Genomic DNA, 26954 nt, shown 5'->3' with positions numbered 1-26954 from the left:
TATTTCGGTCTCTATCTCTTAGTCTCTGTCTCTCAATCTTATTCTTTCAATCTCTATCTCTCTACCAAACACTACCTTCAAGGCTTCAGCTAAAGAAACCGTTAATTACTTAATTTCATTCCAAATTTCGAGCATATTATTATTATTAATTTATATTAAATTTAGTCCTATCCTGCATGGATTGGTAATGCCGTAATGGTTATCTGCTAGGCTGTGACAGGTAGGACTACTCAATCCACTATACAAGGTAACCTCACAAGGCTTATAGTTTATTGAGAAATGATTTTTATCCATCACTTTTATTACTCATTTTTCATATTTAAATAAGATTTTAATATTATTTTAAATAATTATAAATATCATCACATCGAAATCATGAGAGGATATCGACTATCAAGTTAACGAATTTTGATCAATCATGAATCAAATTTAAGCATTTAAGTAATACTTGAGTTAAATATATGAATCTATGGTAACTGATAAATAACAACTTATTACAACAATAATTGGTTTGGCATTTTTTTATTGGTTAAAATGTCCTTAAGTAATTGGATTTGTTCCGTAAAACTCGTAACTTGGTCGCGTTATGGGTCCTAGTGGAAATGGATAACAATGATGCTAGTGTGTCAAGCTTTCGCAACAGAAATGTTGAATACGAAAACCGCCTGAAACTCGTGGGATAATCCAAAGAAAAGTGTTAAGTGTGCGCATACCTCCATCCGCCGCTACATAATTTGCAAAATTTGACCGTCGCAATCGATATTTGAAAATCACACCAACAAAACAAAAAACAAAAAACAAGAAACACCAGAAGGAAGTAACGAATCAAATCCAGAAGCAACGACGCTCTTCTTTCTTTGTTCTTTTCGGAAATGGCAACCATCCAATCCGATATACTCTATGCTTTCTGCAAAGCCTCTTCCACTTTTCGTTCCGTCCCACGCTCCATCGTCTTCTGCCGCCTCATATCTTCGCCGCACAGGCCGTCCTTCCGCCTCAGGGCTTTTACCAACGGCGGCGCCGGTGAATCATCTTCTCCTGCCGCCGTGAAGCTTCCTGAGAAGCCTTCCATTTGCACCGCCGACGAGCTTCACTATGTGTCCGTGTCCAATTCCGATTGGAGGCTGGCGCTGTGGCGGTACCACCCTTCTCCTCAGGTACGTTACTCGATGCCTCTTAAATTGAGCTATGAATATAATGATTTCATTTCCTGGGAAATGAAATTGAATTTTGATGCAGGCACCTCGAAGGAATCACCCTCTGTTACTGTTGTCTGGAGTTGGCACTAACGCCATTGGATATGACCTTTCTCCTGGGGTACTTTCCTCTTATCATTTGTTTATTTATATATATTTTTCTTATATTATAATTTAATCCTAAATTTTCTAGTTTTATGTGTATGCATTACTACTATGCTTGTAGTCATTGTTGTGTGATCTTCTTGTGCTGGTAAACTTGCCAAGTGCTAAATTGTGGAGGTTAGTTAGAATTAGAATTTTGGAACCTTGATTGATTTTTGATGTCCGTAATTTGTTGATTGGATGATTGACATAAGCAAGAGTGACGCGTGTGGTGGATCAAATCAATCACATCTCTGATTTCATGTTATGAATATGACCCTAAGCATTAGAATGAGATCCTACAGCATCATAACAATGTTTATGTTTGTAGGAACAGGAAGTTTGGTAGCAAAATTCTGGATGCATCTTCCATATTTCTCTGGTTGAAGTTGCATTTTCCCCTTCATATTACTATGTTTCAGTTATTAAATTAACATACTTTTGAGTTTTGAGTAATCAATGTTGCTGTCTGCCTAACGATAGGTTGTCACTTGAATTTTCTTTGCTATATATATGTATTCTTTCTGGTTTATGTATGCATGTACTATGTTGGACTCCCCCCATTAACACATGATATATACTGCAGTCATCATTTGCACGCTACATGTCTGGTCAGGGTTTTGAAACCTGGATCCTTGAATTACGAGGAGCTGGTTTGAGTGTCAATGGTTCAAATTCCAAAGATATTCAAAAGTCTTCCCAAGCAATATCTGACAGGATGGAAGCTACTTCAGAAAGTGCATCTAACTCGAATGGAGTTGTGGCCTCAGAAAAAGAGTTGAATAACATTTTAGATGCAATATCTGACAAGATGGAATCTGCTTCGAAGAGTGCATCGAAGTTAAATGGTGCTGTGGCTTCAGAAAAAGAATTGAATAACAATTCAGAAGCAATATCTGAATCTGTCACTTCTTCCTCCCTGGAAGTAGAAACTGGCAATGGTGCAGTCAGTGAAGAACTTACTAGGTTAGCTACTGTTTGGGATGAATCAAAATTGGTTGCAAGGTTGACAGAGACTTTTATGCGTTTGTCTGAAAGAGTATCTGGGTTTCTTAGTGATAACCAATCTAAGATAATGTCTACCAAATTACTTGATCAAATATCAAAACTTTTGGTTGATTCTCCATTATATGAACGATTCAATGAGATAAGAGGAAAGCTTTCAGCTTTGTTGGAAACAGGGCAAAACTCTGGTATTACTAATCAAATAACTGATCTGAGTCAAAAGCTAGTAAAAATTATTGAGGAAAGCCAGCTCTCTGTTTCTCCGCCGTTATTTGATCTACAAGCACGCTTTACTTCTACCATAGAAGATTTTCAAAGGCAACTTGACTTGATGGTGAAGTATGATTGGGACTTCGATCATTACTTGGAAGAAGATGTTCCTGCTGCGGTGAGGTGACTTCTTATCATGCTTGAAAGCTGTATATTGATCGCTCATGTTTATTGTGTTGACAATTATTAACAATTATATCTTTGCAATCACTTTCTTCTGCCTAGTATTTGCGAGGAACTTTCTCTGGCTGTACATCCTTATGTGATTTTTTTTTAAACCAATACAGATAGAATACATAATGAATGAAAGCAAGCCAAAAGATGGTAAATTGCTTGCAATTGGACACTCCATGGGTGGTATCTTGCTGTACTCGATGCTGTCACGGTTTGGTAAGTTGTCTGGTCTTTGGTAGTACGAATTGAGCACTAACTTTTACCTTTTCTTTGTTAACATATTCTTTGTTTATGTATGGCTGTCAAGTTATCTGTATCCCAATGCTGGGTTGATTGGGAATACCTTCATTCAGTTTCTGATTAGATATCAAATTGGTTATTAGCATGTTTTATCATTTCATTCTAGCTTGTGAAGAAAAAGAATCCAGATTAGCTGCAGTGGTTACACTAGCATCATCTTTAGACTACACGTCATCCAAATCAACTCTAAAGTTGCTCTTACCCCTTGTAAGTGGATGGTTTTGGTGTTTCTGTTTATCTCTGTACATAGATGTACTGGTTAACTTTGCATAATTACTGATATAGTACTGAATTTGGTCACTTATCAAACAGGCAGACCCTGCACAGGCTCTGAATGTCCCTGTTGTTCCCTTGGGAGCAATGTTGGCTGCAGCTTATCCTCTTTCATCTCGTCCACCATATGTGTTGTCGTGGTTAAATACTTTGATTTCTGCTGAGGACATGATGGATGCAGATTTGTTAAAAAGGCTGGTCTTAAATAACTTCTGTAAGTGCTTCTACTCGTCCACCAAATAGCCTAATTTGTTAGGAGGGTCGGTTATTGAGATGGTATTAAAGGCTCTGATTTTAAAGTTCAACCCTTGTTGCTATATTTTCCACAATTAGGTTGAATTTTACTGCAAGGTAAAATGGGCTAGCGCTCCATGTGGTTTCATATTTGGCTTGTAATGCCATGAACTGCTATATGTTCTTTGTGGATGTAGCTGCTTTTGCTCCTATATGCAAGTTGGATATATAGATCAGAACTTTATTGGTCTGGAATAGGTTTGGTACATGTTGTATACAAAAAGGGTGTATTCTTGAGTTAAGGAAAATAGGAAATTATTAGTGACTTGTCAATAGACCAATGTAACTGACTGTTGTATGATATAATTGCAACTGGTAGGTACTATACCAGCAAAACTTATCTTGCAACTCACAACAGCATTTAGAGAGCGTGGGTTATGTAACAGGAATGGGACCTTTTTCTACAAGGATCATATACACAAAAACAATGTCCCTATCTTAGCTATTGCTGGAGACCGAGATATGATTTGTCCACCTGAAGCTGTGAAAGGTAAACATTATATTTATAAATGCCTATTTATTTGCCCCAAGTTTAAACAAGTGAAGGTACTTCTTTTATTTGTTTGTTTTGTTTTGTTTTTTTTTTTTTTTTAACTTTTTTTTTTTCAATTGTTAGAAACTGTTAAGCTGATTCCTGATCACCTGGTTACCTATAAACTTTTTGGCGAGCCTGAAGGTCCACATTATGCTCATTATGACTTGGTTGGAGGAAGAATGGTATGAACCTACCCCGTTTGGTTGTCATTGTTAATTATATTTTAGATACTAGAGAATTGTTTTTTTTTTTTTTTTTCAAAAAAAGACAATAACATAGTCAAAGCGCAATTTATTTGCCTAACCTGGTTCCTGGCAGTAGAAGTGCATTACCACAAACCATACAATGTTAGGAGGTTGAAATCTAGAGTCACCCTTGTTTTGTGTGTGTGTATTCATATTCTCTTTCATGTTTTCTGCTGCTAAAATTTTTGTGATGTTTATTCTATTTATATTTTGAACGCAGGCAGTGGAGCAGGTTTATCCATGCATAATTGAATTTCTGAGTAGTCACGACAAGTGATTTACACCATCAATTTCATCAAATGCATTGTTCTTTGACCATGCTTGATTACTAAATCCCAAAGAGGCATAGTATATCTTTTCTCATGTGCCTTTTGCACATCCATTTGGAGCTTATGCTTACACATGTGGGTGTGGATGTTACTCGCAACATCACTATGTATATGTTACCGTACATAGTCTATACAAGAAAGTTGAGAGTTTAAGTTTATAGATCCTTTTGTGCATTGAAGTTTTCCAAGGATAGAGTGATAGGAATTATATACTTTTAAGAGGAATCTGTAAGAACATATTATTTGCTTGCGGCATAGTCCCTGATATCTGAAGTGCTGTAAGAGTTGTGTAAATACCATGCCCTGCTCAAGTTTCTTCAATGAATTTGGACCAAGCCAACTGGTCAGGTTTTGATAAGACTCACTTATCGATGTAATTCTTTCCTTTTTCGAATAATAAAAAAAGAAAATGTTTTATTTGTTCACTTATTATTTTGTTTTTAACAGAGAGATAAAAAATGAGTAAACTAGTGCCTGCCTCTAATTATATAATTACTGTTGATTGGTTGATAACAAATAATAAAGAGATAATACTCAATTTGGTCCCTGAAGTTACACTTGAATCTCAATTTAGTCCTTGAAGTTTTAATTGTCTCAATTTAGTCCCCAAACTTTTCAATTGACTCTGTGACGGAAACCATTGTAGGGACTAACGTGATTAAAATTTGAAAAATTCAGGGACTAAATTGAGACAATTGAAACTTCAAAGACTAAATTGAAGCTCGTGTAACTTCAGGGACCAAACTGAATATTTTTTCAACAAATAAATGATGCTCGTAGACATATCAACCATCAAGAAGAAAGAGTATATTGTAACTACATCCACAGTTTTTTTTTAGCCAAAAAACATATTAACATATTAAACTTATTGTTAAATTTTTTTACCGAAGATATAGACTTAAATCATAACATTTAGATATACAAAACATAACTCTAGATGTGGCTTTTAACAGCATAACTCGTAAGCACCATCAAAATCAGTGTTATAATAGAAGAAACTTACATGGTTACATCTATAAATCCAGATTGAGTTGTCATCTCGTTAGAGGAATCGTTAGACGTGCATGAAGGAGGAAACAGAAAAGTGCCTAAATGTTGGGTTATGAATGAACGGTGATTGATACCACCAACTATTAGGTAGTAGTGCATAGTTTGTTCTATAATTCTTAAGACACCCTTTGCCAAAGAGGTTCATAGGGTAGGAACTAGCAGCATGTTTCTTGAAAGCTGAAGTAGTAGACACATTGTCGTCATTAGGAGCAAAAGTCAATAGCAATAGAATGAAAAAGCAAATACAATCCGTAATCAACACCTCTCAATTATCCTATTCATCAGCCACATTTGTGTACACTGACCACTGTTCTTGATCCTGACATCTTCAACAATAATCTAAATCAATCATAGGTTGTACCTAGAATTTTGAAGTTCAAGATTAGTAACAGTCTGTCATATAACGAGTTCATGAATATATGGTATCCTGCCGAGACCCCTCCGGCGTAGCTATCAAGATCCTGGCCGGTAGAGGCCAGCAGGAACTCTCCTTCGGCATTGCCATCAGGGAATGAGCCTGAACTAACTATATTATTTCTCAAATCTATCATCATGTACAACAAGTTCATTGCTTTACTATCATTGGTGTTGTCCTAATTCAACTTAATCTACTATAAATTTGTAATTAAGTATCATTAATAACTCTACATTCTTCCATTGCAATTGTGTATCTAAAAAGTAAGAAAAGTGGAATGCAGCCAAAAACAGGGCGGTGTGGGATGTCGGTATTTCAACCACATAGTTGTTCCCTTGAAAAGTGGCAGCCCTGCCATAACTGAAAACAAATATTCAAATGTGAGCTTTAAGAATATACCTATTTTCACTATGTATTTTAAGGTGCAATGTTGATATTTGTACTGTCATGGTGCTTATACCGAGGTGATTAGCACCAGGATTTATAATCATTTACCAATAATCAAGTCTACTTTTATTACAAAAAGCTTACACTTCTTTTGTTGGGATATTTTGAAGATGGAATACATATTGACATGAAGAGCCTGAGGCTCTCAGCAAGTGTAGCAATGTGAGGAAGCAGAATCCGGAGAAACTTACTGTTAGGATCAATTTGGCCATGCCTTGTTCTTGTGCTGTTTTGTTTTTACCTTAGTGTTCCATGTTGGCGGTAACAGAAGATAAGCTTTGTGCATTTAATGATTGATAATGGAGAAACTTTCCTTGTCTTCCATGTGCTCTTGGACATGTCATTTAGATAGTTACTTAGTTTCATCACTCAGATATTTTACTATAAATAGGTTAAGTTCTACCTTGGTCAGCAACACCTACATTTACTGTTTAGCTATTTTAAGTGAAGCAGATATCATCACTATGGATTCAAACACATCAAGCTTTCTTTTGAACTCCTCAACTTTTCACTCAGTTTTCTACCAAGACAAACAGAGTGATGACATCATTGATCTTGGTCTTAGCCTCAAAACTGTTCAACATGAGGCTTCTCATTCTTCTGCCAACTGTATGTTTTTTTCATCCCCTTATATTTTTTTAAATTCTTTCCCCTTCTTTTTCTCATATTCATCATCATTAACTTGACCAACTAATAAAGGTTTATAGTGAGAGATGCTTCCATATGCTGATATAATGAAGTTATGTTTGGATTTAGTGTATGATGATGATATTATGGATTGGCCTCACTCTAATCTCAACCTGAAGAACTCAAGCAAGAACTTTGATGAAGAGATAGAGGGGGTCCAGAGCAATGAGAGATGGGCCTATGTGAAGGTGAATATGGATAGGGTTACAATTGGTAGGAAAATTTGCATACTTGATCATGGAGGATACTCAAGTCTAGCTATCCAATTAGAAGACATGTTTGGTAGGCACATTCAATAATGCAGCACTTGCATGATTTGTTTAGTTTTTTATGTTTACATTAATTACCTTGTTGTACAACTCAGGAAGCCAAAGCCTCTCAGGTCTAAGATTGTTCCAACCTGATTCAGAGTACTCATTATTCTACAAAGACAGAGAAGATAATTGGAGGAGTGTAGGTGATGTGCCATGGAAGTAGGTTCTCTCTTCATCAGATACACTAAAATTCCAAAGTGCATGGCATATATACTAATGGAAATTCTAACTTTGGTTTTCACTACCTTTTCTTTACAGAGAGTTTGTAGAATGTGTGAAGAGATTAAGGATTGCAAAAAGGAATGCAGGCCTTGCTTCCTGTTCATCTGGATACATCTAAATTTTGTGTCATTCCTCATGTTGGGTTTCTTCAGTAGAAAGAAACCAAAACTATCTTGATGACCTTTTCTTTTTCTTTTCTTTTTTTAGTTCCTTGATAACTTTATGTTTATTTGGTGTCTGTCCACATAGAATGTGATGGAATCAGCTTCACTAGAAGCACATGGAATGTTAGAGAATAGAGAGTAAAGCAAGTACTTGATGGAAAATTCTCAAGGTGATTGATTATTAGCATTCATGTGGACTATTACATATAACACCTTTCGTTTTCTAAATTTCAATTAGTTCACTTTATGGACCCTGGTGTCCACAGTGTTATAACTTATAACAAATCAATGCCTAGCAACCAGCAATGATTCTCGGGACAAATTGTTGACTATGACAGTCACATATTTATTTGATCATTTCCTTACATTTTCTCTTCACTAAGATAATCAATTCAATTAAACCATAAATCAAAACACAATTTTATTTTGAGCGTTGAATTCACAACAAATTAACTACCCAAAAACACACAGGATAAATGTTAAATGATATTGCTGTCACTATCAAAGTCAGAAGAATAATAACACCAATTTGTAGTAAAATCCAAAATGACAGCTAAGATTTTTTCCTACATTGATGGAATTTGTTTCCCCAAAATTTGCGCCACATGGTTTGGTATCCCAAGTCCAACAACATCACAAGTCACAACTAATGTAAAATCATGGAGTAAAATTTATGAATGATGCACTAAGTTTTATTATTTGCATTATATAGCATGGTCTCAATATAATTAATACAAAACTCTTGTAAAATAGTATCATATCCTAGAGAGCCATGCTAACTTGCTAAGCTAATTTTGAACAGAGTGTAGGGATTAGGTACTAGGTAGCTTGACTTTATTAAGGACTCATTTGCTTTATCTTTTGCTACTCTTTCATCGAAATATTCTTTTTTAACATTATGCCAAATGTAAATTGAGATAGAACTTAGAACTTGGGTACAAAAGAAGTGACACAATGTAAAGTGTAGTTTGTGACAGATCATGTATACGTCAAATCAGTTGCAATTATATAATTAATTACAGTTATACAAAACATTATTCCTAGTTTATAATTTTCCGTCGAATCACGTGCTAAGACTAATCTTTCACCAAAATATTGGGTGACAACAAAGGTTGAGACATACCTAATAAAACACAGGCTCAGACCTAGTCACTGGTCTAATAAAAGTTTAATTAGGTGGTTTACGATGAAGATATTCTCTCAAACAAATTGATCAATAAATAAATAAACAAACATATGAGAAAAATATTAGAGAGATCAATGATTTTTCCTCAAACAAATTGCTTTATTTCTTTACTAGCTAGTACTTCAATCACAAGGGCTTCTTCATACTTCTAGCCAAACCATTGAAAATCCTAGCAGATTGAAGACCTTAAACGAAACCAGAGAGTTAAATTAAAAAGAGAAGCAAAAACTTAAGAAATGAAATGCATTCACAATTTCACAGCTCAATCAGAGGATACAGATAATCTATCCAAAGCATCAAGCACATGCCTCATTGTAGGTCTCTTTTCAGGGCTGCTTTGGACACAAGCCATTGCAATCTTCAACACTGCAATTATCTCCTCTTCCTTATCTGCCTCCTCAGCTAAATATGGGTCCAACACATCTGAGAGTGGTTTCTTCTCCTCAATGCAGAACTGAATCCATTGAACAAGGTCCATTTCCGAGTTACCAACTTGCACAATCGGTAACCTTCCGCTGATAATCTCCAACAAGATCACACCGTATGAATAAACATCCCACTTCTGTGATGGCTTCACCACTTTTAGTGTTTCTGGAGCCTGATAACCATTCCCCAAGATATTAGGTGTAAGTTCTATGGACAAGCTCCTTTGTCTCTCTTGCGGCTTCTCAGCAGCCACTCGGCTGGATTGCATGGTTGGGGAACCTCCGGCAATATTTGCAAGGCGCCCGAGTCCAAAATCAGATATGTGTGGTTCCATGTTATGTCCAAGAAGGATGTTACTTGGCTTCAGGTCTCCATGAACATACTTTTTGGGGCTAAACTCATGCAGGTAGACCAATCCTTTTGCAGTTCCTTTCATGATTTTCAATCGATAAGACCAAGATAGCGGTCTGAATGTAACTAGTCCAGGCTTCCCTGAAGTCATCAAATGCAACCAAACAGCCAAATGAACAATGTGTCAAACCATAAGTAATTGCAAATTGGTATTGAAGAAAATAATAAAAAGGTTTGTCCATAATGAAACTTACCATGAATTGCAGCAGCGAGGCTTCCATTTGGTATATAATCATATATGAGAAGCTTCTCATCAACAGACCAGTAATAAGCTCTGAGAGTCACAATGTTTGGATGTCTCAACTTTCCTATTGCCTCTACTTCGGTTTGGAACTCTTTGAACCTTTGAGAACCTCCCTCCCCCAATCTTCTCACCGCCAATGCAAGCCCGTCTTCAAGCACCACTTTGTACATAATTCCAATTCCACTCTTCCCAAGAACAAAAGCTGATGCCTTAAGAAGTTCATCCAAATCAAAGGCCACTTGGCTATCTAATGGAACAAGATCATACTGCTCAACATGATCAGACAAGGCCTCGGATTCGTCCTTTCGGAAGCAGAAACACTCTTTACTACTTCCTTTCCTCCCCTTGCTAACACCAATAACATCCTGATCCTGATCAAAACCACAAACCCTTGAATAGCAATAAGAGAACAGAAGACCTAAAAGGCAAATTCCAATCACATCACCCACAACAATGCCAATCACAGCACCCTTAGTTAACCCTTTGTTTTTCTCACTCTTCCCAGAACCATTACCATTATCCTGAGATGAGTCATTATGAGGCATGAACGGGAATGAGGAAGGTGAACTAGCACCTGGAGTGTCAGGGGCACATGAATTCTTCAAAGGAGGGCCACACAGACCAGGATTGCCAATAAAAGCAGTTGGTCCTCTATTCATTAAAGCACCATTTTGTGGTATTGGACCATTCAAATTGTTGTAAGTAAGATCAATGTAAACCTTCTCAGGCAAGTTACCAAGGCTAGCTGGTATTGAACCACTAAAATGATTATGAGACAAATCAACAGTTCCTTCAAGGCTAGTTAGATTACCCATGTCTGCAGGAATTGAACCATTGAATTGATTGAAAGAGAGGTCAAGTTTCTCAAGAGAAGAGAAACTAGTACCAAATCCAGCAGGCAAAGTGCCAGTGAAATTGTTTCTACTGAGAACAAGGGTTCTGAGCCTCTTGCATTGGACAATTGTAGCAGGCAATGACCCATTGAAGGAATTTTGTGACAAGTCAAGAGTTTGAAGGTACCTGAGATTCTGAATCTCACTGGGAACAGACCCAGAGAAGGAATTGCCATAAAGCACCAAACTTTGCAGCCCCCGAGCTTGAAAAAGCTGAGGAGGCAAGGTTCCAAAGAGCTTGTTGTTCCTGAAGTTGAGATGGCGGAGCTGGGAGAGAGATCCCAGAGCTGAAGGGAGAGAGCCATAAAGTTTCCTTTTTGGGATGCTAATGGAGACAACAGTTTGGTCCTTGCAGGTAATCCCATTCCATGAACAAGGGTTGTCATGGGAAGAATTCCAAGTGACCATGGAGCCTTGTGGGTCTTGAAGGGACTGCTTAAGCGTCAAGAGCACATAGCCTTCGGCATTGAGGGAATTAACAAGAGGTGCAAGAGAGTTGCAGCAAAGAAGAAAGAAAAGCAGAAGGAAAGGGGACATGTCCTCCAACTTAGTGACCGTTGGAGCAAATCCAAGAACTTACACAAGAAAAAGCAAGGAAGAAGAAGAAGCAGCAGCAGCAGCAGCTGGTTGAGGGGGGTTGATTCTGTGTTGTGTGTTTGTTACAGAGAAAAGAAAAAGGTAGGAGGAAGACGACAACCGAGGAGAGAGAATAAAGAAGCAGTGTGTTGTGTTGAAGAGTGGGAAAGCAATGGAAAAAAAGAAGACTTTTTTGGGGTTGGGGAGTGCAGAGAGAGAGAGAGAGAGAGAGCTGCTAAGTTTGGTGACTACTCAGTAGAGTGCCAGCACGGACAACTCACGCGATACCTTTCTATCTTTATAGTTTTGTATTCAATTGGATTCTTACTCCATATATCTATGAAATTTGTATGAAAAATGCTTCACGTTTTGAGCTTTTACATGTCCGTGGTCTTCTGCTTAGGGGACTTGGCACTTGTTACAATGCATGGAATGGAGACCACATCACACACACATACTATTTACACACGCACACAGCCAGCAGCGGTTTACACACACTCACTTACACGTAAACCGCTACTGCCAGTAGCGGTTTATACACACACTCACACGTAAACCGCTACTGGCAGTAGCGGTTTACATAAAATATAGAAACAATGCATTTGCGTATTAAAAACTGAAACAATGTATTTGCGTAATATTGGAGATCAAACAATTTACATGCGTAAATTGCCCTACTATTTATTTCCCTACATCGTATCAGAACCGTTACTTACTAAATAACTGCTTTTTACTTTTTACACATTTATTACACAATTATATATTTAGAAAAAATAAAATAATTATTTATTTAAAAATATATATTTATTTTTCCTTCGTATATTACGGATTGATAGAATAGAAGTAACGGGAATGGGAGCGTGAGCCCGCCACTATGGTCAATCATAACAAGCGTCTCGTTGCCCTTTACAGCCCAAGCTCATCATAACAAGAACAATAAACAAATATTATTGCCTGCGTTCTACACTAAAATCGCTTAAATACACAGAAATAGAGATCCATCAATATGGTGGAAGGATGCGATAGAGGGGTCAAATTTTAAAACTTTAGGGGACCAAACTACAAATTATGTATAATTTACATGTAAAATCTGAAGATGGCCCCCCTTTAGACGAACAAGGCTGTGCCAACATTGTTATAGCTTACACTTATTAAAAATTATTTTATTTAAAATTATCAAATATAGTTGTTAACACACTTAACAAGAAAATGCTTTATCAAACACAAGTGCCTACTCCCTACTCCTGTGGGCTAGGCCCTTTTCTGTATGTCGTAAACTGTCATCTATCCATATCCCAAAACAACAAAGAATTAGTGCCTTAACACCACACATTACACTCCAAATAAAAAAAAAATGGAAAAACAAAAAACGAAAAGTTCATTGTCTAACGACAAATCCTTAATAGAACTCAGTATCGCAACGAATTAGTCTTTAATATGTGGGATTGGAGAATATCGTGAAAAACAAAAAAAAATGAAAAGCTAAAAAGTACACTTATATATATACCACCATCATATTAGGTGATACGGCTGTTACAAATATGAAACTATAACTCGGCATTATGCATTATAACTCGGCATCATGCGTTATAATCAGACTCAACAAACTACATCTTGGAATAAAAATGTTCGACCAGTCATCATCACCTACTAAAATGTAATAACTGCTCTTTAATTCAGATGATTAACAGAAGCATAACCGACCAATTCTACCTCGCCTATAAAGATATAATATATTATCTTCAAAATATACATTGAATTCACAATACTAATTTAAGCATCGGAGTACCTTTTACATGTACACTCCCCCTTTGTTCATACTCTCCGTAATGTGATACTTCTTTGGACGAAGAGTTTGGATCTTCCTAACTTATAGCTCAGCGTTGAAGGCAACAGTTCGACGTCAACTCCCAAAAACCGAATTACATCCGAGTTACTCACACAATAATAATTGGTACCCACCGTGGAGCCGGTATAGATTCAAATAATTTAAATTATATTCAGATACTTGAATCAATTTTCAAATAATATTTACATATTTTAGCAATTTATGTATTCTAATTTTTTTTTTCTCAACATTAGGTATATACTAAAATTAATTATTAATATAAAATATATATTAAAAATAAATTAAATAATATATATTTATATATAAATATACAATAATTAATTTTAATATATATATAAGTGTCATTGGTGGCATTTACTTGTCGATGGCTAAGCTTATTCCATTCTGCCAACTTTTAATTTCTCTTGTCTTTAAGTTTATGCATTTATAATTTTATATTCGCAGTGATTTAAGTTTAAATGTTATTATGTTCTTGGTTCGGGACAATATCAATGCATATCCAAATAAAAGTGACATTGCCTAATATCGATTTAGGAATCAAAATGACCACATTGCCAACGCGGTAAAAAATAACTAGTTACTACACTTAGCTTCGTGTTAGTCTTCTTCAGTTCTTTTGCGCTTGGATTAAAGACTTCCAACTCTAAACCCATATGCCACACGTCGTAAAGCAATTTGCGAGCTAAAGAATAATCATCTTTAACCACCACACTTTTAATCACCATTAACTTTTACCTAATAAATTAATTCTAATACCTTATTAGTATAAGAATAATATTATATATTTAAATTTTTTTAATTAAATTTAATTAAATTGGTCTAATATAATAAAAAATAAATTATAATTAATATTATTTAAAATTTTATTATTTAATTTAGTTAAATTTAATTTATAAAAAAATTTAGATGTTGTATTATTTTTAATATAAAATACTATATGTGATCAACCAGTCACATATTAATACTTGTAACACTTTTGACAAAATTTTTTTGAAAAAACTCAAAATAATTCTTGATAATTATTTCGAAAGACAATAAGGCCTTTAATTAAAAAAAAATTCAACTTGATTTTTGACAATTACTTTAAAAGGACAACGAGGTGTCTGTGTAAAAAAAATTAATGTTATTTTTTAGCACAGGAACTAATCAACCAAAAAAAATATCAAAAATCAGATTGGGTATTTTTTTTTTTCTTAGAGACCTCATTATCCTTTCGAAGTAATTGTCAAGAGTTATTCACTCTTTTTTTTTTTTTTTGGCCATATCTTAATTTTTTAGTATGGCCTTAAATTTGGAAGGGTCATTGTTAGTGCCTATGAGCATCTCAAGGAAGGGCTTCATTGGAATATTGGAGATGTCCACAAATCAGTTTGGTATGATGAGTGGACTCCTTTTGGTAAGCTTTGCAACCTTGTTCCTTATGTACATATTTCTGAATCAGATTTCATGGTGGCTGACTTGTGGAAAGGGGTGTCTTGGGAGGTTGATAGTCTTACCACGCCTATTCCGCATGAGATTAAGCAGTTTATTTGTGGTCTGAGATATCCTAGTTTGACTGAGTTGGAGCCACAGTGGGAGTGGTGGCCTGCAGCAACAAAAAAGTATAGTGCAAGGGAGGGTTACAGATGGTTATTAAAGAAAACATTAAATTGGAATGCCAACAGTAATTGGAACTGGTTGTGGAACACAAACATTCCAGAGAAGTTCAAATTTACTATGTGGCTTAGCTTACATGATGCTCTACCAACTGAGACCTTTCGATTCAAGCGGCATTTAGCTTCTTCAGATATGTGTAAGAGATGTAACAAGGCGCAGGAGACTATGGAGCATTGCCTTAAAGACTGTGAACGATCAAAGGCAATCTGGTATATGTTGGATCCTAGTATCCTGGACTCGACGGCTGGTACTGCTCTTGAAGAGTGGTTTCGGAAGGCCTTGGCTAACAATGAGGCGTCCTTTGGTGCAGGGCTTTGGTGGGTATGGAGACATAGGTGCAATGACATATTCAACACTGACAACCCTTGGACAGACCATAAGGTTGTTGCCTTGGCCAGAATTACCGCCAAGGACTTACAGGTTTACAGGAATCGAAGCAATGCCTTTAGGTCTCTCCGAAATTGCCTGTGTTGGGAACCACCGGTAGGCAATAGTTTTAAAGTTAATTGTGATGCAAGTTTGTATATGGATTCAAATTTAGCGGGATTTGGGTGTATTATTAGAGATTCTAAGGGAGATTGGATCTCGGGCTGCTCTGGAAGCATTCCCCCTTGGTCTATAATCAGATGTGAATTATTTGCTGCTTGGAGGGGGCTGGTTTTAGCTTGGGATTGCGGTTTGAAGGATATTATATGTGAAACAGATTGCCTTGACATTCTGCCCATCATGCATGAGCTTACAAGTGGGTATCCATCTGAAGTAACAGATTTGGTTCACAAGATTCAGGAGCTTTTATTTCGTCCTTGGCTTGTTCACGTTGAATGGGTGTCCCGAGAAGCAAATAGAGCTGCGGATTGGATGGCTAAATATGGTGCCAAGAGTAACTCTAATCATGTTATTTGGTCTGAGCCTAGTGTTGATCTCCAACGAATCATCCGCTCGGATTTAGAATAGTTTTTGCCTTGTTTCTTTCCTTGTTTAGTCACCAAAAAAAATTTGGAAGGGTCAAGTCAACATGAAATTAACTGGATGGGTTTCCCGACGAGAGAGTCAACCTCTCAACAATGCAAACGGAGGACGTCGTCGTTTTGAGAATAAAATGACAAAAACGACAGATGATAGTTGCGATGAATTGAAGGTCGATGCCGCTGGAGAAAATGACGGAAGTTTGCGTGCGAGTGCGAGGTGCAGTTGAAGCCATTCATTCTTGTCCGTACCAAACCGTCCTTTACCTCGCTGGCGGAGCTTCTCAGCTTCTCGGCTGGCTGCTATCAGTTCCAGGTGCTTCAAATACCGTCCTTGAAGCTCTGGTTCCTTATTCCAGGATCTCCATGATTCAGTTACTTGCCAAGGTCCCTTCTTTCATTTCATCCCTATTATTCTTCTTCTCTCGCTAACCTACTTTTCTATTTCACTTTTGTTATCTAATTTGTTAAGTATTTTTTTTTTTTTTTTTTGTGTAGATTCCATCCCAGTTTTGCAGTCAACAGACTGCTGAAGATATGGCTTTGTTGGCTTACAATCGTGCTCTTAAGCTCTCCAAGCCAGGTTTTTTTTTTTTAATCACTTATCTGATAATGATAGTGTTTGTGGCAGAATTCGATGAAATGTTTCTTACAGTTATGAACTAATGTATTATGCATTTACTTGTTGGTGATTAGGATCCCCTGTTGTTGGTGTGGGATTCACTGGTTCTTTGGCTACCACTCGTTCTAAACTTGGAGAACACAGGTATTATCTAGTTTTATATACCATCTACAAAAGTGATTTATCAACATCACTATATCTGTATGCACCTCCTGAAGGGTTCTTTTATCTTGTTTATGCAAATAAACTGAATTATGCAACACACAACCTACTGTAATAGTGTAATGAAACTAACCCAGAAGAGAAGCTGCTGGAACCTTTTGGAAGCAATTGAATATTGAAGTTTAGTTCTCACTTTTCAAGCCAGTAGTAGACTGCACAAGTTCAATAATATGCAAAATACTATTATCTACTACAACAGAAATTAGTTGATAAAGCACCAACTTGGTTTGATATTAACACATGAACAATGATACAAAGCTTATGTTTTACCACATTAGGCTTATTATTAGACCACTTTAGCTTGCTATCATCTAGCTGGAGGACTAGTACCATCTGAACTCCTCCTTTTATGTTCATTTCTAGATTTTATATGTCGACAAGAACCGCTGACCGACTTTGGATTTCAGGAGTGACCCTTACTAAGGTATTGTTACCCATACCCTCATCTTTGTTCTCTATGATGGGTCTTAACATAATATAAACATGTGATAATCACGTGGTTCAAGTGCTGATTTAGACTGATCCACTTTGCAAACTTTAATTTAGGGACTTCATACTAGAGAAGAAGAGGACAGAGTTTCCAGTCAACTTTTGCTCAAGGTGTGTTAAAGGTGTGAAGAAAAGTTGTCATTTTTATTGTTGTTTATTTGCAGTTATGAGTTGTTTATTTTCTTTTATTCATTTTTATTGTTCTTACCTTTTGAGGTTATGCATAAGAATGTTGGAGTCTAAATTTGTCTTATTATTTCTTTTTAGTCGGTTTTTTAAATCTTCTGTTTTGTTTCTAGGCTATTGCAAAGGCATGCAAAGTTCCAGCGACCTCTATCCCTGATTTCAGTGAATCAGTTGTAACTGAAGAATGTGAAAAGCAATTCAATGAAGAGCAAGAGTTAGAACAACTTATAAATGGTCAAATAGGCTTTAAAATCTATCCATTTTCAAGTGGTACGGTCAAAGGTTTCAGATGTATCAACATTACTGCAGTTACGATTGATTATATTCACCTCTTTTATTGGTTATTTTTTTTATCTTTTGCTTTCAGACATACCAGCAGAAAGGAAAATAATTCTACCCGGTTCTTTTAATCCATTACACGAAGGGCATTTGAAGCTCATGGAAGTTGCTAGTCGGTAGATACACTCTTTCTATTCATAAAAAACGCTCTTTTTTTTTTTATTTAGGGGCTTATAATAGTATCTAATTCAAAAAATGACGTAGTAAGAATACTTATATGCAGCGTTTGTGGTGATGGCTATCCATGCTTTGAACTATCTGCTGTTAATGCAGATAAACCCCCATTATCAGTGTCTCAGATCAAAGATCGTGTCAAACAATTTGAAAAAGTTGGTGAGATTATTCTTTCCCTCATTGGTTCGAAGTGCACAAGTTTTTGGAATGGGCTCTTTGGCCTTTTTATTTGCTATATAATCAGTTCTACTACTCAAATTGTGAATCTAATATCACTGATGCACCTCCATTTTGGAAGATGGCATATACGCTCTCCACTTATTTTATTTTACTTGTTACATACTTATATGTGTACTTTTTTTATTTGTCTTTGTTTGATGTTCTGCTTAAAGCCATAATGACTTCTCTTCTTCCCTTGCAGGAAAGACAGTAATTATATCCAATCAGCCTTTTTTTTATAAGAAGGCCGAACTTTTTCCGGGCAGTGCTTTTGTAATTGGTGCTGACACAGCTGTGAGACTTATCAATGTATGTATGAAATTACATTAATGCTGACATAAACTTCGCAATGCAACTTGCAGTATATGGTTCATGTGATATTCCTGAAACTGACTGATTTTTTTGAAACAAATTGTGTATGTTTTTTTAAGTAAATTCGCGACATATGTTGTTTGAGTTTTGTGTACATCGAAATTGCTATTTGTCCTTGGATAAACTTTGAGGTTTCAGGTGTATAAGTTGAGATAAAAGAATGACTTTGTGAAAGTTTTGTCAGACTTCAAATATATAGAGCGGAATTTTAATATATCTAGGCAGTCTTTAAAGTTGACATATGCGCCATTGGCGTTGGTGAAGTGACGAAGATTTTGGTTTGGCAAAGATGTAGCAGAGGTTACAGTAGTTTAGGTTAAATGGGATAAGGTAAAGGGGTATTTCTTCCAGCCATATTTTGATTAGGACCACCCAATGAAGCAGATAGGGTGCTTAGCCTACTTGGTTATAACTTATTTTTGATAGCAAAGAAGGAAACAAATGAACATAGGAAGAAAGAACAGTAGACGGGGTATTCGCTATTTTCCATGTCTTAAGGGCAAATAAGAACACTGACGTTACCCTTACCTAACACTCAGTTTGTATGTCTAGTTATAGAGTAAGTGTGCTCTTCTGTTGCTTCAATATATTTTATTAGCCAAACTTGAAATTTCTTCATCTTACTTACCCTTGCAGCCTAAATATTATGATGGAGACTACAAGAAGATGTTGAAGATACTCCTAGGTTGTAAAGAAACAGGATGTACCTTCGTTGTGGCTGGTCGGAATGTAGATGGTGTTTTCAAGGTATCACTTCATATATCTCTAATCTTCACATTCTTCTTTTTCACCTTCAAGTTTTTTGAGGCTATTATATTGTGTGGTGCAACAGGTTCTTGATGATATTGATGTTCCAGAGGAACTGAAAGACATGTTCATCTCCATTCCATCTGAACAGTTCCGCATGGATATATCCTCCACTGAGCTAAGAAAACGAAGTGGAATGTAGAAATCTTATTGCTAAAAATCAACTTTTGTATAGTCCAGAATGAAATCACTTACCACAATGAAGCATGAAACTGTCAGAGTCTACACGTTACAAGTTATTTGTGTGCGTCAGACAAGTACCTATTTGGCTATTTCTCATGTAAGACACCTATCTAGCAGAGTCATAGAGACGTGTCTGTATCACTGCCCATGTCTTTGAATGGTTGATGACTTTTTACATACTACATATCTATCTTTTGGGGTTTTCTTTTTATAGTTAGTACTTGATTGTTAAAGAATTTTAAAAAATAAAATTGCTGTTATGTACTTATGTACTTATATTCATTGCATAATTTGCATTGAAAATTCTTAAAATGTCTATTTTTCAGTCAGATTTTAATCATTGATTCATTGTTATATAGATTCATCAGTTTCTGCTGGAACAAAAAGATTACAGTAGAGAGAATAACAAGACTTGGCCTTGTACAATCATTCACGGTGCCTCATACTAAGTATAATAGTATATTATATTTTGAGATACAATGAAAAAAATTAAACAAGCATGCATGGTTGCATACTTGCATGCCTCCTTCGGTTCAGGCTGAGATATCATATGAAGAGGGAACAGTCAGGTTCAACCACCACAGCCTGCACCACAGCCTGCACCACAGCCGGTCCCACCGCACCCGGTGGTGCACGCTGAGCCATTCCCATAGTTGGCTGCATCGGCTCTGGATGATTTTTTGGGTACTCCATCTGCACAGAACAAGATGATAACTGCAAAAAGAGACAGGGTTGCTAATATAGCCCACAACAGAAAAACCAGTCTTCCAAGCTCTTCACCATAGCTGTCACTATCACCTTGACCTTGGTATCCTGTGTATTCCATCTCTTTCCATAGCCTCACCATCTTTCTATGAATCTCCTGATTCTATGTGCAAATGCAACCCAGCTTATAAAAGGGATAATTGCTGTTCTTCGAGAACTATGAAGAGGTGATGAGAAAAAGTCTCTGATCTAAGGATATGGCACAAAGGAAAAAGAAGGTGAATGATTATAAGGATTTATCCAGTTGACCTAGTTGACTCACATGAATAAAAATGTCTGCACCTTTTTTTCTCTTGGTTGAGGGTATCTAATTTTCCAGCATGTGTGTGCCAATTATGTGCACGTTGGTTGGCAGTGGCAGACTGGCAGGGTCTCGAGTTAAGGAACTAATCCAAATCTTATCCTGTAGCCGCTGTAGGCTATATAGCTAACAAAAAAGTGAACGACCAATAGAATAAAGTCCTTCTCTTTGCTAAAATATCAAAGGTTTCACATTCATTTATTGCCACTTGTCACTTCAAAATTTGGTGACAGCCAACCTCAACCCTATTTCGCAGATATCTAAAAACTGTTTTTAAACCTAACTGTTTAATTGTTTGGTCAGATACCTAACTGGTTTATTCCTGTTATACTTAAAACCAATTGTACGGAAATTTGCAGAAATTATTTTTAATATGGAAAGAGAGATGGTGTTTTGGTTGAATATTGATATTTGAAGTGTATTACAATAGTATGGAAATCATTCAACACGCCCCCCACGTGTTGGCCAGAATGCTGCCACGTGTCCACCACGCCCCCCACGTGTTGCAACACGCCCTCCACGTGTTGGCTTCCCACCCAAAAAATCCACCCATCTGTAATTACACCAAATACTCCCATTTTCAACAAAAACACCAATATTTTTTCCATACAAAAAAAAATTAGCCGGAAATTTGTGCGTAGGTAGGACTATAACTGAAAAAGATAAAAGAGGAAAAAAATAAGAGAAAAAAGGACTTGCCTTTGGAAAATGTTCTTGTGTGGCAAGCGTTTGTCTAGTCAGTTTCCAAAGAATGGTGGCGGTGGATCAGAAAGAGTGAGATAAGTACAATACAATTCAGATTGAATGAGGTACCTTTTACATAGTTAGGGTTTCGTATTTATAAAGTGTTAGTGGTTGATATATTTTCTTGATATTTTAGTAACTGAATTTGAATTCTCTAAATTTTAAATTTTCACTTTAGAAGATAAAGTGTGATCTCTCACTCTTAAATAGTTTTTCTCCCATATTTTTTCTTAGTTCCATCTATGAAATAAATGGCGAGAGATCATATTTTACCCTCTAAAGTAAAATTCAAAATTTAGAAGATCTGAATCCTTGATAATCACCCTCAATCTATTTTGATTTAACTCCGTTCTAGTCGAAATTCTATTTTAACTCCGTTCTAGTCGAAATTCTCTAAATAGGTCACGTCTTATTTATTTTATTCAAATTTCGATTTATAGATATAATTGGGCCAAGTTAGGTAATGGATCAGAAAATAAAAAGATATTCAAGAGCTTGCAAATACAAGTAGCACTACTAATCCACTGATATGTCTGCCTAAAAGTATACTTGATAAACTCTCACAAGGTAACATTGGTTCCTGATCAAGAATCACATTATACACCAGAATGGTCACTCTGGAACCAATAATTGACATAAGAAACAATCATAAACAATACAAATTATCTACTTGCATCGTACTCCTAAAAAAGTTATGTACTTGCAAAACAACCTAGATAATCGAAGTTGCCACAATCTTGACATTTATCAAGGATCGACCTGAAGAGACTAGGATCTCAATAAATGAAGACAATTCAGCCAGCAAATCATATATATATAGATATCAATAAATATGAACCACACTATCTCGGTATAGACAAATACACTAGGGCCTATGACATATGTGCTACAAATCAGGATGCTACATGAGGAAGCTGTGAAGAACTTGTAACAGACTGCTCTGAAGCATTGGCAAGCCCCTGCAACATTCTCAGAATCTCACTTGTGTCTTCCAAGTAATACTTGGCCTTGCTCGGCTTCTGACCGACGGTGCAAGGAAACACCTCTGCGACCGGAGAGAGGGATGCCCTTGCATTCATTATTACACCAAACATGTCCTCATCTGACCTGTCATCTCCAATGCATAGAACAAAATCTGGGATCACTCCCATTTGTTGCATTGTTAAGAGAAGGCGTTCTGCAACAATACCCTTGCTCACCCCCTGTCCCATAAACAGCACATAAAAAATATAGTCAACCCCAAAAGGGTGAACCACAGCCTATAAAAATAAGATTCAATGCTGGAAGTTGGAACATGTTGCATTTTTTAAGTTCTAAAGCAAAGAAACCATAGAAATGATAGCACTAGCAATGAATGGGGAATCATGTCTCCATGACAGACATAACAAATGATAGAACAAGCAGGTTTTTTGTCTTTCCTCTCATTGAACGGCTCACAAGCCACAAGCCAGAAGAGTAACAACAATAACAGAGCATTATCCAAGAAGCCAGAACAATAAAATGCATACATAATATGACCAAATGTTACTAATATTGTGATATGAAACATGGAGCTTTTACAACTGACCTGAGGTTTGACTTCCACGATGTGAGGACTACTTTTAACAGAAACAGGCTCATTGGCAAGAACACTTTCCAGATGATCCAGAAGCTCCTTAGCCTGGCATGAACCGAAATCTCGGTCTGCAAACTCATAATTCCAAACAAGAGCAGTTTCTTTGGTCTCTATGTTAGAACCATCAGTTGTTTCTGTGTACAACTGCATTACTGGCTCGGCAATCTGCTTCCAGTCGAAATCCGGCACAGAAACACATTCTTCCCAGTCTGCATTATGATTTGTCCTGAAAAAAAAGAAAAAAAAAGATAAACTATTCAATTTGAGCAAGGTTCACCTAGGAAAAGCCCTTATTTTATTCTTCTTCAATATTTGTCATTAATTCAATCCGCAATCACCATAACCATGCAGAAAGAAAAAGGACATACCTCACGAAATAACCATGCTCTGCTGCAACTCCAAGCCTTTCACAAGAGGAAAACCAGTCAGTAAGAGTTTTTCTCTCCTTTCCACTTACAATGAAAACACAATTCTTGGTGTCCTTGCACAAGCTGTTCAAGATGGCAACAGCCTCAGTGCTAGGTGTTGTACTAATTGAACCGGGCTGCATCATGGTACCATCATAATCCAAAAGAATGGCTCGGTGTTTGGTCCTCTTATAAGCTGATACAATATGTTCCACTGATAGCTTTCTAAAGTTTGGATCCAAAGCAATAACCCGAAATCCTAAACCAAAGCCAATTCCCCAGCATCTCCTTCTCAGATGATCCCTACATGCCCTTTCCAGATCCTGCAAGAAGCTCCGCGCCCAATATGCAACATCATGAGTACTGACATACCTATAATGCTTCTCGTGGCGCATCTGTTTTTCGGACTCTGGGACGATAAGTGCCGAATCCATTGCTTCAGCAACAGCATCAATATTCCATGGATTCACTCTAATTGCCCCACTTAATGATGGGGAGCAGCCAATGAACTCAGACACCACCAGCATGCTCTTCTTTTGGGTAAATGAGCTTGTCCCTAGAATCTTATCTATCTTGTCACTTCCTTGTCTACAAATGATGTATTCATAGGGTATAAGGTTCATACCATCTCTCACTGCTGTAACAAGACAACATTCAGCTATCACATAATAAGCTATCCTCTCATAAAACTGAAGTGGCGTATCGATCAATATTACAGGTGTGTATCCAGGCCTTCCGAATGTACTATTGATCCTTTTCACTGTGGCATAAGTTTCACTCTGGACCTCCTGTACATCTTTCCCACGGCCTCTTGCAGGGTTTGCAATTTGGACCAAAACAACCCTGCCCCTCTTGTCAGGATGTTGTAAAAGCAACTGTTCCATAGCCAAGAGTTTTAAGCTGATTCCTTTAAAGATATCCATGTCGTCAACCCCAAGCATCACAGTTTGACCTCTGAACTTGTTTTGTAACTCTTCAACCTTGTTTTCCGTCTCAGGAAGATTCATGACTGACTGAAGCTGCCCTATGTGAATCCCAACAGGAAGAATCTTAATGCTTACTGTTCTTCCATAGTACTCGAGACCAATGTAGCCCCGCTTGGATTGATAGGAAAGGCCAAGCATTCTACTGCAGCAAGAAAGGAAATGCCTCGCATAATCAAAAGTATGAAATCCAATAAGGTCAGAATTCAAAAGAGCTCTAAGAAGCTCATCCCTAACTGGGAGGGTTCGGTATATCTCGGAAGAAGGGAATGGACTGTGAAGGAAGAATCCTAGCCTTGCCCTATTGAACCTCTTTCTCAGAAATGTTGGAAGAACCATGAGATGGTAATCATGAACCCATACAAAATCATCATCAGGGCTAATGACTTCCATTACTTTATCAGCAAATATCTTGTTAACAGAAACATAAGCTTGCCAAAGGGACCTATCAAATCGACCACCGAGATCAGGCGAGAGCGGAAGCATGTAGTGAAACAAAGGCCACAGATGCTGTTTGCAAAATCCGTGATAGAATTTGGTAAAAAGCTCTGGAGGGAGGAAAGTGGGAACACATTTGAATGTGTCAAGCAAGTTCTGAGCAACATCGTCTTGCTCGCTCGGCTCGATTTCTTCCTTCAGACAACCAATATAAATAGTTTCTACATCTTCACCAAGACCATCTTTGAGCTGCAAAAGAAGTGAGTCCTCGTCCCATGTGAAGTCCCACGTACCATCGTCTTTTCTTTGTGCCTTTAATGGAAGCTGGTTACCTACTATGATCATCCTATCTTGAGAGATTGAGGATGGAGCATCCGAACCAGCACTGTTGCTTGCCTCGTCGTCTAGCTCAGACAGCACTCCGGCAACAGTTGCCACTCGAGGAAGCCTTTTCTTTTCGCGGCTGAAAATCGGCGAGTCACACGAAGTAAGCTCTAACAAATTAGAATATGACCTTGAAACCATTTCGTTGATGACCAAGCTTTAGTGGGGAAGATGCACAATCAGGTCTAGATTGATTATCACAATCCTGAAAACAACCACAAGGAGGATGCAATTTCAGAAATCTGCAAACATCTTAACTATCATAATATCCCCCTAATTAACCAAAAGTCCAGCAAAATCAATATCACAAAATGGGTTTTCTTTATTTCTTCACTCCTCAGTCCTCAGGTTTCAGGTGGCTTGAAAGTGAGTCAATTAGTAAGTACCTAGTAGACAAATTATATTTCAACAGAAAAAACAACCTATCTATAACAACAATTTGAGAAAACCCAAGGTAGAGCATATGAATCTGCTGATAAAATTCACCTAGGAGCTAAATCTGATAAAAACACCAACTACAACAATGAGTTTTCCACCTACCAAGAGAATCATGTAGCAAGTAGCAACACTGACAAGTAGATGACTTTGAACACATAAAAGGGGATCGATTCAAACAGCAAGAGACATACAAATGCAAAGTTAAACCATCTTCAAGGATTGGGGGTAAAAGCTCAAAAGAAGCTGAAGTAGCAAATGAAATGAATGAGCAGAGAAGCAGCTCTTGAAAAACAGCAATGAAGCACACAAGGTGAACAAAAAACAAAACAAAACAAAACAAAAATCATACCTAGAAAGTGAAAGGTGGAGTAAGTTGGTAGATGAGATTGACAGACACCAAAGATTCCTTTCTCTGTTCTCTTGTCTTCTGAGTCACACCACACAACACAAGGCCGCAACCTTGAGAGAGTGAGAGAACAATGGCGTCAAGTAGGGAATACCTTTTCCTTCACTTTTCTTTCTCCACAGAAACACCAACTTCATTCATTTTTCATTATTTTTTAATATTCATTTCAATGATATTTATATGCGTCTTTTGGAACCAACACAAACTAGATGTCTTTATACAAAGAACTTGATTCTCTTTCTCTTCTTTCTTTCTTCCTTTCACGCGCACACACTCACTCATATGTACACTCACTCACTCACTCTACAATCTACATCCCTTAACCAGGGTTAGTTTTCCTTAATCACTAGTTAACTCCACCTTAAATAATTACTAATACCCCTCAAGGCTCAAAGTTTCACAGTTAAATAGCGCGTGTAATCCACCACCATCCATCTCAGTTTTCTATTCCTAGCATTGCATAGATTCCCTTGTTTTTACAGATTTCATATCTAGTTTTTTTCTTTTTTTGGGTCAACTCAAAATATACTCTCACAAAGTCTCAACTTATCAAATTTATTAACCTTGACTAAAGTTGATATATTTATGAA

General features: G+C 36.9%; 5 protein-coding genes across 7 annotated transcripts; 3 read left to right on the top strand and 2 right to left on the bottom strand.

The window, feature by feature from the left end:
* Positions 1-623: 623 nt before the first annotated feature.
* On the top strand, positions 624-5190 carry LOC107616159 (alpha/beta hydrolase family protein). The gene is made up of 9 exons (XM_088500123.1): positions 624-1157; positions 1240-1317; positions 1927-2733; positions 2903-3005; positions 3196-3296; positions 3402-3576; positions 3976-4146; positions 4273-4373; positions 4657-5190. Exons 1-9 carry the CDS (start codon positions 873-875, stop codon positions 4711-4713), a joined length of 1878 nt encoding a protein of 625 aa, XP_088356249.1. The 5' UTR covers positions 624-872; the 3' UTR covers positions 4714-5190.
* A 1525-nt stretch (positions 5191-6715) lies between these two features.
* Positions 6716-8386, top strand: LOC107617802 (auxin-responsive protein IAA32). The gene is made up of 4 exons (XM_016319672.3): positions 6716-7286; positions 7434-7646; positions 7729-7837; positions 7937-8386. Exons 1-4 carry the CDS (start codon positions 6977-6979, stop codon positions 8016-8018), a joined length of 714 nt encoding a protein of 237 aa, XP_016175158.2. The 5' UTR covers positions 6716-6976; the 3' UTR covers positions 8019-8386.
* A 942-nt stretch (positions 8387-9328) lies between these two features.
* Positions 9329-12152, bottom strand: LOC107617803 (Leucine-rich repeat protein kinase family protein). The gene is made up of 2 exons (XM_016319673.3): positions 10282-12152; positions 9329-10168 (listed from the first exon to the last, which is right to left on the bottom strand). The coding sequence occupies exons 1-2, from the start codon at positions 11759-11761 to the stop codon at positions 9513-9515; spliced, it is 2136 nt and encodes a 711-aa protein (XP_016175159.1). The 5' UTR covers positions 11762-12152; the 3' UTR covers positions 9329-9512.
* A 4155-nt stretch (positions 12153-16307) lies between these two features.
* LOC107617804 (Nucleotidylyl transferase superfamily protein) lies at positions 16308-20159 on the top strand. The gene is made up of 11 exons (XM_088499976.1): positions 16308-16657; positions 16769-16853; positions 16967-17036; positions 17478-17538; positions 17661-17714; positions 17903-18059; positions 18157-18244; positions 18352-18461; positions 18724-18830; positions 19530-19640; positions 19726-20159. Exons 1-11 carry the CDS (start codon positions 16448-16450, stop codon positions 19840-19842), a joined length of 1170 nt encoding a protein of 389 aa, XP_088356102.1. The 5' UTR covers positions 16308-16447; the 3' UTR covers positions 19843-20159.
* Positions 20160-22225: 2066 nt separating this feature from the next.
* Positions 22226-26612, bottom strand: TPS5 (trehalose phosphatase/synthase 5). 3 transcript variants are annotated; one of them, XM_016319626.3, is made up of 4 exons: positions 26308-26612; positions 23677-25725; positions 23261-23534; positions 22226-22895 (listed from the first exon to the last, which is right to left on the bottom strand). In XM_016319626.3, the coding sequence occupies exons 2-4, from the start codon at positions 25659-25661 to the stop codon at positions 22587-22589; spliced, it is 2568 nt and encodes an 855-aa protein (XP_016175112.1). In that variant the 5' UTR covers positions 25662-25725; positions 26308-26612; the 3' UTR covers positions 22226-22586. The 3 variants fall into 3 exon arrangements, with proteins under 3 accessions (XP_016175112.1, XP_088356101.1, XP_016175113.1); XM_088499975.1 differs by having other exon boundaries at positions 23677-25705; positions 26061-26420; XM_016319627.3 differs by having other exon boundaries at positions 26061-26328.
* Positions 26613-26954: the final 342 nt, after the last annotated feature.

The sequence above is a fragment of the Arachis ipaensis genome, chromosome B9 (assembly GCF_059453495.1).
Source record: "Arachis ipaensis isolate K30076 ecotype BB chromosome B9, ASM5945349v1, whole genome shotgun sequence".
NCBI classification, from domain to species: Eukaryota; Viridiplantae; Streptophyta; class Magnoliopsida; order Fabales; family Fabaceae; genus Arachis; species Arachis ipaensis.
The sequence above is the reverse complement of the archived record's forward strand: the minus strand, read 5'-3'. Positions and strand labels throughout refer to the sequence as shown.